The sequence below is a fragment of the Musa acuminata genome, chromosome BXJ3-9 (assembly GCF_036884655.1).
Source record: "Musa acuminata AAA Group cultivar baxijiao chromosome BXJ3-9, Cavendish_Baxijiao_AAA, whole genome shotgun sequence".
NCBI lineage: Eukaryota > Viridiplantae > Streptophyta > Magnoliopsida > Zingiberales > Musaceae > Musa > Musa acuminata.
In genome coordinates this window covers 1,798,599-1,807,937 of record NC_088357.1, presented here as the reverse complement: position 1 = coordinate 1,807,937, position 9,339 = coordinate 1,798,599, and the positions used below count along the sequence as shown (strand labels likewise).

General features: G+C 40.5%; 2 protein-coding genes across 2 annotated transcripts; one reads left to right on the top strand and one right to left on the bottom strand.

Moving 5' to 3' along the window:
- Positions 1 to 490: 490 nt before the first annotated feature.
- Positions 491 to 1,760, bottom strand: LOC103996773 (uncharacterized). Its single transcript, XM_009417760.3, has one exon. The coding sequence runs from the start codon at positions 1,650 to 1,652 to the stop codon at positions 789 to 791; it is 864 nt and encodes a 287-aa protein (XP_009416035.2). The 5' UTR covers positions 1,653 to 1,760; the 3' UTR covers positions 491 to 788.
- Positions 1,761 to 5,276: 3,516 nt separating this feature from the next.
- Positions 5,277 to 6,947, top strand: LOC135648764 (uncharacterized protein At3g28850-like). The gene has a single exon (XM_065166697.1). The coding sequence runs from the start codon at positions 5,312 to 5,314 to the stop codon at positions 6,551 to 6,553; it is 1,242 nt and encodes a 413-aa protein (XP_065022769.1). The 5' UTR covers positions 5,277 to 5,311; the 3' UTR covers positions 6,554 to 6,947.
- Positions 6,948 to 9,339: the final 2,392 nt, after the last annotated feature.

Below are 9,339 nucleotides of genomic sequence, written 5' to 3'. Positions count from 1 at the left end.
AATTCTACAATGGAGTATAACACAATTCATTTACGAACTTAACACTGTAAAGTTTGTGCAGCTCAACTCGGACTTCCAACTATTAAAGAAAAATATGATATCAATAATTTCTTCATTATTCATTTCAAATTTTCCTTATTTTAGAGGTTTTAGTGGTCCAATTTGGAATATGTTTGTCCGACTCACATCACACTTTGACAATCGAAGAAAAATATAATATAAATAATTACACCATTGAAATTTTTCTATTTTTTAGTTTAATTTAATGAAAAATGAATTACGTTTTAGTATTGTTAGTGTTTGTCTTGCAGAATGGTTTCGGTATTTCAAATATTTTATATAGATGATAAGCTAAAACCACAAGAATGCAATCTACCGGCAGGCCACAACTTGTTTGAGCCTTGAAATCTCATCTCATCTCATCCTGGAATAGTTTTGAGATAACTCACGATTTTGTCTTCTTTCTTAATTGATTGACGTTGATTCCAAGTAAAAAGAAACTCCCAACAAATGTAAGATTGAGACAAGTATCATTATATTACATGAAGCAAGCAGCAAAACAGGGGAAGCCACGCGTCTGTCCGCGTATTTACAATCCCCCCCCACACTAAATACCGCCGAAATAGGGGACAACAACAACAAACCAAAAGCACACAACAAAAACAGAAAACAAAAACAGCAGTACGTATCAACCATTGCGTGCGGGGCGTAGAGAGAAACAGAAACAGAAACAGAAACAGAAACAGAAACAGCATCAGAATCCTGCGAGGGAGAGGCCGGTATTACCGCTACCGCTCCGCGTCTTCCCGCGACCCCAACGACCGCCGCCCGCCCAGCTCCGTCGCCTCCCCATCCAACGGCCCCAGGTCGACCGACACGTCCCCGTCCCCGCCCCACGACGCCGGCCGCCGCCCCGACGTGAACCGCATCATCGATCCTAGCCCCGGCACCTCCAACCGCGGCTCCGCCGCCGTCCTCCTATCCACCGCCGCCTTGGCCGGCGAATCCACCGGCACGGTCTCCGACGCGGCGCTCCTACGCCGCTGCTTTGTCCCACCGCAGAAGAACATCGCCCAACAGCCGGAAGGTGCCGCCGCCTCCTCCTCTTGCTCCGGCGATCCGCGGCACTGCCTCCGGTACCGGTCCCGTTCCCTCTCTGACAGGACCTTTCCGATGCAGGACACCTTGGGCGAACCCGGCTCTTCGTCGGGCAGCGCGGACTTGCGGCCCTCTCCGCCGCGGTCGGGGCGAGGAGGTTTCTTGGGGAAGATGGGGGCGTTGGCGGGGCGGCGGCCGCTGCGGCCGAGGTACCCGGAGTGGTGCTGGATCTTCCCGGGGATGCCGATGATGGGGGGCTTCGCCTGGAGGCCGCCGGAGAAACGCTGCGAGTTGGATCGGGGCCTGGAGGCGGGGTTGGCGTGCTGCTGCTGCGCCTGCGCCTTCGGGTTCGTGTTCCCCTTGGTCGAGTCGTCGCGTTCGTAGACGGCGGCGCCGCCCACCTCTGCCCAGAACAGCTCGCGTCCGCTGCCGATCCGCACCAAGATAGACTCCGGCGGGAGGTCCGGGTCATCGGCCCCGATCTGGGTCTCGCAAGCCACCTTGGTTTCCCCGCCGCCACACACGAGGGCTTCAAGATCTTTTACTTGCGGCATGGCCGATCAAGACGATTCCAATACAACCACAGCAACAGGAGAAGAAGACGACGAAACGTTGGCGGCGAGAGGTGGAGCGAAGACGGTGTCTTAAAGACGCCAAGGGTATTTTCGTAAATGTCTCCCCATAACCCCCCCTCCTTTTGACTCAATAATTCACGCAAATCCGATTTGATCTTCACGTACGGATATATATATATATATATATAATATATATATATATATACCCTCATTTACGTAATACCTGCGGATGGCTTTTTTATTTTTTAGATAAAACATAATAAGTATATATAATATATTACTCGACTAATCCCCATCCATTCTAGAAACGGGTGCAGGCAGGCATGAGACGTAGCGTGGTCCGGTTTCTTCTTCTACGTGAGTCACCACGGGAGTGCAAAACCTACTGCTCTGTTCTCGGCGGAGCACACAGGTTTTCCGACGATCTGTGACTCTAATCCGTCGCTTTTGTGCGTCATCTTCGTCCTGATTCCCGACTCGTCCAGTTTTGACCATTGCATCTCTGATTCATCAGCACGAGGTCCAATGTTGACCAGAGTACGTAGAGGTTGTCACGATTTATGCACTGCATGAATGTTCGAGAGCTTAGCGGATTATTCCAATCACTTGTAGAGGAGTGAGTCAACCTACTTTCGACCTCATGCGCGGTGTTGAAGTAACTAATGGAGAAGATGTGAATAGAATGCATGAGCGAAGTCGAATTGACGATCAAAGTTGACTTTGTTGTACGATCACCACCATTTCACAAGTAAAATATCTGTACGAAAAAGAATATTCAATAAATACTAAAAAATAAACTAATTTTATTTTATATTTTAAAAGATAACTAATAAAGAAAAATTTTAAACCCAAAAATTTATATTAAAAATCATCAAATTTTTTGTATCAACTAAAATAATAGACACCTTCGTTACTTCACTAGATAGATCATCAAACAGGACCCAAAGGCTTCCTTTCTAAGTCAACAAGTCAGCGCCCCCCATTACTGAGCCGCCTCTCTTTTCCCACCCCTTTAAGCTTTTTCTTCACTCCTCCCTTTTTTTATACCTCTTTGTCAATGTGAAACCATCTTTTTCTTGGATTACACTTTCTTCAAATGGGCCCCAAATCATATATATATATATATATATATATATATATATATATATATATATATATATATATATATATATATCTCTCTCTCTCTCTCTCTCTCTCTCTTTTCTGATAGATAATTCTCATATTAATTATTCACATGCATGTTTTTATCAAAATAAAATTATATTATTGCTTTAGTGTCCTATGAAATGTGATATTGTCCAAAATTGAAGCTAAATACAAAGGAATAAGCTCATTCAAAAGAAAAAAAAAAAGAATCATGGTGTCACATCCAACTTAACAATACAATTAGCTGTTTACTTCATACCTCTATAATACACTATAGTATTTGAGAGATGTTATATTTAATTGGTAAGGAACTTTTGTTTTTGTTAGGGAAAGATGTTATTGATGTCAAATTAGCTTAATGTGATTTAGACTTATATACATAGGATTATCTAAGATACATTTAAGGTGAAAATATCGAACTTTCGAGAAGATCATTGAAGATAAAAACATTGTGCTCTCGAAGAGCTTGAGAGAGATTTTTCGAATTGGTTCATTCGATGCTCAAGTTAGTAATCCGAAATAATTAAGTATAGTTATCAATAAAAAAAACAACCTTTTAACTATATTAAAAAGTAAACTTTTATACATAGTAATATAGGAACGATATATTATGTATAATATTATTTGAAGACATCTTTTAACTATGACTATCTTGATTTGATTTCTTTTTCATATATATTATATAGATGAAGATAGCCTATAAATTATTTGTCTTCAGAGATGAGGAGAACGATGATTGATCGATAATATTCTTTATATAAAGTATATTCTATAATGTAATAATTATTTGTTTAGTTCATCTACTTATCTAGTTGTGTTTGTTTTTCTTTTACTATGCTGGTTGTTGATGAAAAATCCACAAAAAGATTTATTTTTGTTGTTTTATACCAATTTAATACTTAATTTCATTTTTTGTATTGTAGTGTTGATGTCATTCCATTTCTAAAGAAAGCCACAGCATTAATAGCCAACAAGCCTTTGTCAACCCTTCTCCTTGATTTCAGGGAAATGACAAACACAAGTTAGGAAGAGAAGATGCATATAATGTAGCAATTAGGTGATGAAATGACAATAAAATTTAAGATATTAATGTGTTTGGTTAAAATATCAATTAGCTAATTAGATCATTACAAGTATAAAACATATTATTTGTGGTCCTATATGCAATTGGATGGGTTGGTGGACTTTTTCTTGTTACTTGTTAGTAGGTGTAACAACTCATTGATTTGGATCACATCCTCTACTCGTGATTATTATTATTATTATTATTATTATTATTATTATTATTATTATTATTATTATTACATCAATTAAGAGATAAAAAAATTCTTTTGATAGGATTATTCATTTTGTGATAGTTTATCGAAAAAATGAGTTTTTTACTTGAATATTTGAATCTGATTTGAATAAAGTATATATATATATATATATATATATATATATATATATATATTCCTCGAGTAAAATATTAATTTTTTATATAAGCTGTAATATCTCAATTTAATTGCACATCAAATCTAAAACTTAAAATGATATATAAGATGATACACGATGTATTACTATTAATTTAGATTTAAATATTTTAAATCAATGATTTAGATTTAACAAAGTTAATAAGTTAGTCGTATAATCTAATCAAATCGTCAGAGTTGATCTAATACATTTAAATGAGAAAAATTGTGATGCTATGATTTACTCATACTATTAAAACCTGAGAGATAACCTAATACGAAGCGAGAAAGACTATAACACTATGAATTATTCTTTCATGGCTAAGACTTTAATTAACTCATAAGAGATTGTTCTTTTATGCTTAAGCATTTTGAATCAATTGTCATTAGCATATTAATCGACACCTGTAATCATTTGATTTTATCCATAATATTTATTTTTTTTAGAAAATTATGTTTAGTTTCGATTGAATCTTATGTATTATTATTGGTAATTATTGTTATTAATATTATTTAGTGTGGCTTATAGTTTAAAACGGGTGACTGTTGGGCCTTAAAAGAGAGCGCCCAAATGAGATCTCTCCAAAGCCCATTTCTTGGGATTCGAAAGAGACCGTTGGAAGACATTATTGCAGCGGAAGCAATAACTTTCCCACCCCCTTCGAATTTACCCGATTCGCCGCATCGCTAGTCTATTCGAGTTAAATGCTGGGGTCCATATGAGTTCCGCAATGCTTTCCGAGTAAACATTTCGGGTATCGGACAAGCAGGGTGGATAACTTCTCTACCTCCACAAGCTTCACCCGATCTCAGGCTTCGCTGGCACACTGGAGATAAGCAGTGGGTCCAGTTGGTTTCCTCAAAGCTCCTTCGGGGTACAGGCAGCGGGTATGGAATGGAAGAGTGTCTTAGAGCAACGAGAGACGGCGAGCGCCACTCCCGAACCGTTCACATTTCAAACCCACAACACTCCAACCGTACGCTTTTCTTCTCGCTTCAAGAGAAGGCGAAGCGGAAGAGGAGGCAGAGCAGGCGAATCAAATGGGCTGCATCTCCTCCAAACTCCTTGCCGCCGCTGACCTCGGCGAGGAGCTCCTATTCTCCGGCGACGCCAACCCCACGGCCGGCGACTGCCCCAACCACTTCGTCTCCCTCACCTCCACCACCTACGGCGCCCTCAGCCTCGACCGCGGCGACGATGGAGCCAGCATCCCGGATGCGCCTGCAGGGACGGAAGTCGAACCAGAAGCAGCCACGAAGGTGGAGCAGGGGCGGCCGTCTCCCTCTCCCCATCTCGATGAAAAGAGGACCGTGGCGGAGGAGGAGCGCCCCTCGGAGGTCATCGACGCGCGGGAGCTAATGGGGGACCTCGCCGACGAGACCCCCAGCCGGTCCCCGTCGCAGAGGAAGAGGCCGCTGAAACCATCCCCGCCCGCTCACCGGTCGCCAGCGGTGAGGTCTGTGTTTTCGCCTGTCATGCCAAGGAGGTGGTTCGCCGGCAAGGAGAACACCCCGCTGCGGTCGGAGCCCAAAAGGTCCGATCTTGACGCCCACCGTATCTCGAAAGCCTTCCGTTCCTTAGACAACACACCGTGGGCCGGCCTTGCCTCGGCTATCTCGAAGAAATGCACTCCCAACAGCACAGGGAGCAAGAAATCGGAGAGGGATTCCGGTAATTCGAGGTCTAGGCGGAGTCTGGTTCCCTTGTTCGATCCGGAACTTGTCGCTTTCTTCGAGAAAGAACACCACCAGGAAGGTGAGCAGACCAAGAAGGTGGTGCACGGTAAGGTCTGCGATTCCGTTCTTTTGCTTCAGTCCTACGAGGAGAAGTGCCCCAGAGGAGGGGAGAACATCGTGGTCCTGTACACCACCACGCTCAGGGGAATCAGGAAGACCTTCGAGGACTGCAACACGGTCAGGTCCTTGTTCGAGTCCTACAGCGTCCGTATCGTGGAGAGGGACATCTCCATGGACTCAGGGTACAGGGAGGAGCTGCGGGTGCTGATGGGGAAGAAGGAGGTGAAGGTCCCAGTTGTTTTCATCAAGGGCAGATGCGTCGGTGGCACAGAGGAGGTCCTGAGACTGGAAGAAGAAACGAAGTTGGGGCTGATATTGGAGGGTCTCCCAAGAGCGACGAAGTGGTGTGAGGGCTGCGGCGGGTTGCGGTTCGTGATGTGCATGGGCTGCAATGGCAGCTGCAAGGTGTTGGATTCCGAGAAGAAGAAAGTGAAGTGCGGTGAGTGCAATGAGAATGGCTTGATTCATTGCCCCATGTGCTGCTGATAAGAATATGGAGAGAGATTGGACATTTCTTCTTTTTGACGCTTACACGAGGTTTGTAGTCATCCATCTTATACATCGTTTCCAGAATTAAATTGTTTGTGCTTCAAACCAACTGGTTGAACACGGTGATGTCATCTACAAGTCAAATAGGCAGTAGCACTGGGTTGATTGCCGTATCTACCCCAGAATGTAGCAGAAACTTCTATTGGATGTGTTTAATCAACCATTTATGTTTGCGGTAAAGATCGACATTATATTTATCTTTAATTTGCTTAAAGATTCATCTCAAATTTTATTTGGACCTAACCTAACGTCAAATTTTCTTTTTTTATCTAACTTGTTTTAAGATTTCTAAGTTCCAGGTTACACATGAAAAAGGTTTTTGATTGAGAGTTTTGTGGAGAGGGAATGTCACAATCTTTGTCATACTCTCCAACACCTTCTTTTTATGTCATTGAATCTGTATGTTCTTCTGATATAATATAAACAGCATGTCTATGCACATGATTTGAGTCTACATTAAATCAGATGGACCTGCTGTTGAAAAGAATGCCTGTGATAGTCTTTGGATGTTATTGGATGTTATGAGCAAACAAGAAAACTTGTGATAGTCTTTGTTTGAGCTACTTATGAATTATTTAGCACTATTTTTGGTCCCCTGTCTGATATGGGTTCTATCATAATCTTACAATGCATCTGTACTGTTTCTTCTTTCTGGTGCAGAAGCAATGCAAAGAGAACAAAGGGGAGTCATTAATTCTGTTACCTTAAATTTTGATCTTATGTTATCACTAACTGGGCTTGTTTTTACTGGTCACGATTGCGTTTTTACTATTGGCGCTGCAGAGTTGGCTAACATGGAATTTTAGGAAGAATATTGCAGAGTTGTTCATTCTTGGGGAGCTTTTTCTCTGATTCAAAAATTTTCTTGTATGCTCAGTGAAAAGCAACATGTTTCTAGAACATATTCTACTGCTATACCCGGTGATGACTTTAGGTCACCAGAATATTGGTGAATCCATGATGACGATTGAAGTCTCTTTTCTTGCTGTAACATGTATATCTCTTCTTTAAATTACAGCTTTTACTGAACCTGATACTTCTTGAAATGGTAGAATTGAGATTTGAAATTTTGTTTTTTTAATATGCTGCAAACTTTCGGATGGCAACTAATTGTGTGACATGGCTCATGTTGACTTTCAGTGCCACTGAATCTGGTTACTGATTATGATTCATGTTGACTGATTCTTTGTTACAATTCATATCACGGTTGGCTTTCACATACTTCCTGGAACCTGGGTGATGATTGCTGTTTATTTATTGATTATCAATTTATGGAAATTATACTTTTCTTACCAAAGAAGTCTTTGGTTGGGAATTTATGAACTGTTTTGTTGTTGTTTACGAGTTTAGTTAATCCTAATATTCTGACTTGGGTTGGTGGTTTTTTCTTCTTGTAAATGACTAGAAATATCTTCATACAAGTTTCTCTTTATGTTCAAAGTATGGTGCATTTAATCTGGTGAATGTATTTCATCTTTTCCCAGTGCTAACATCATCCGGTCATTCTTCTATGACTTAGCTGAGGGTGAGACATATAAACTAGCTAGTATTCTAGAAATTGCTGATCGTTTAATTTGTATGGTCAAATCTACAAATTAAGCATCTCCTGGTAAATCTCTCCAGGATAATCTAAGGATTAAGCATTTCATAGGATCATTGGCTTCTATATTAATGACAATATACTAGTTACCCTTCAAAATCTCAAGTGCAATTGCATGAGTGAGAATCAAAGGGCATTATAATTTCTTATCAGACGCCTATATCATTTAGGGATTGGACATTCTCTAAATAACACAAAAGATACACTGATATCATGTTCTTTATAGAGGTCAATTGTGCTATAAATCCTAAGAAAAGAATATCCATGTGCTTATCTGTTGAAAGTTACCTGTTGGTTACTGCAGTGGATGAACTTTTCTTGTTATATATTTGATGTTTTCCCAGTTGAGCATCAGCTTTCTTTCTGAATTTGCCAGAGCTTTTTGTCTCATTTGATAGCTAATGCCTTGCTGCAGTTGTGTGTGTTAGCTAAATAGCCTGTGTTTTTATGACAAAGAAATCATTGACTAGAAAATGAGATTCTGTTGGGAGAAAATTTATGGTGGGTTCATTTTTAGTAATTTTAGCTCAAGTGTTTTAAGGAACATGGTGAAAATTTATTTTGTTGAATTCATCCACCAGCCAATGAGCCTACCAAATCCGAGCACAACAAATACTATCATGATATGCTCAAATGGTTGTGGTTGTCAAAACTTATGAATACATTCTTTACTTTCAAGTTTTTGAGATTACATATCATTAACATTTACATTTATCGTGGTATCTATCCACTTATAAGCTGTATCCTTTTACCTCTTGTATATACTTCCTCATATTTGAGATCTTTATATGCATCAAACGATGTTTCTCAACCTTATGTAGTTAGTTACCTTTAACGTTTTGGTTCTTACACTTCAAAAATTATATTAGGATTCATATAGTTTCAAAAGTAAAATATCTAAGTCTATTTATACTAATGATGTCGGTTTTATCAATGAAAACATGAAAACAAATTATAAAAATGATAATTTTAATGTTTGGTGGCGGATGACATCAGTGGTGGCGAATGGTGACACCGAAGCAGTTTTCTGGCTATCTCCAATGATGATAAGGTCCGCTCTCATTACAATGCCACATGCTTCCACGAGGAGTGTGTCGATGCAGATGGTGGTGGTCGCTCCCCA

What these genes read in the sequence shown, in the direction of transcription:
- LOC103996773 (XM_009417760.3), bottom strand. Translation starts at nt 1,652, where the DNA reads ATGCCGCAAGTAAAAGATCTTGAAGCCCTCGTGTGTGGCGGCGGGGAA.
- LOC135648764 (XM_065166697.1), top strand. Translation starts at nt 5,312, where the DNA reads ATGGGCTGCATCTCCTCCAAACTCCTTGCCGCCGCTGACCTCGGCGAG.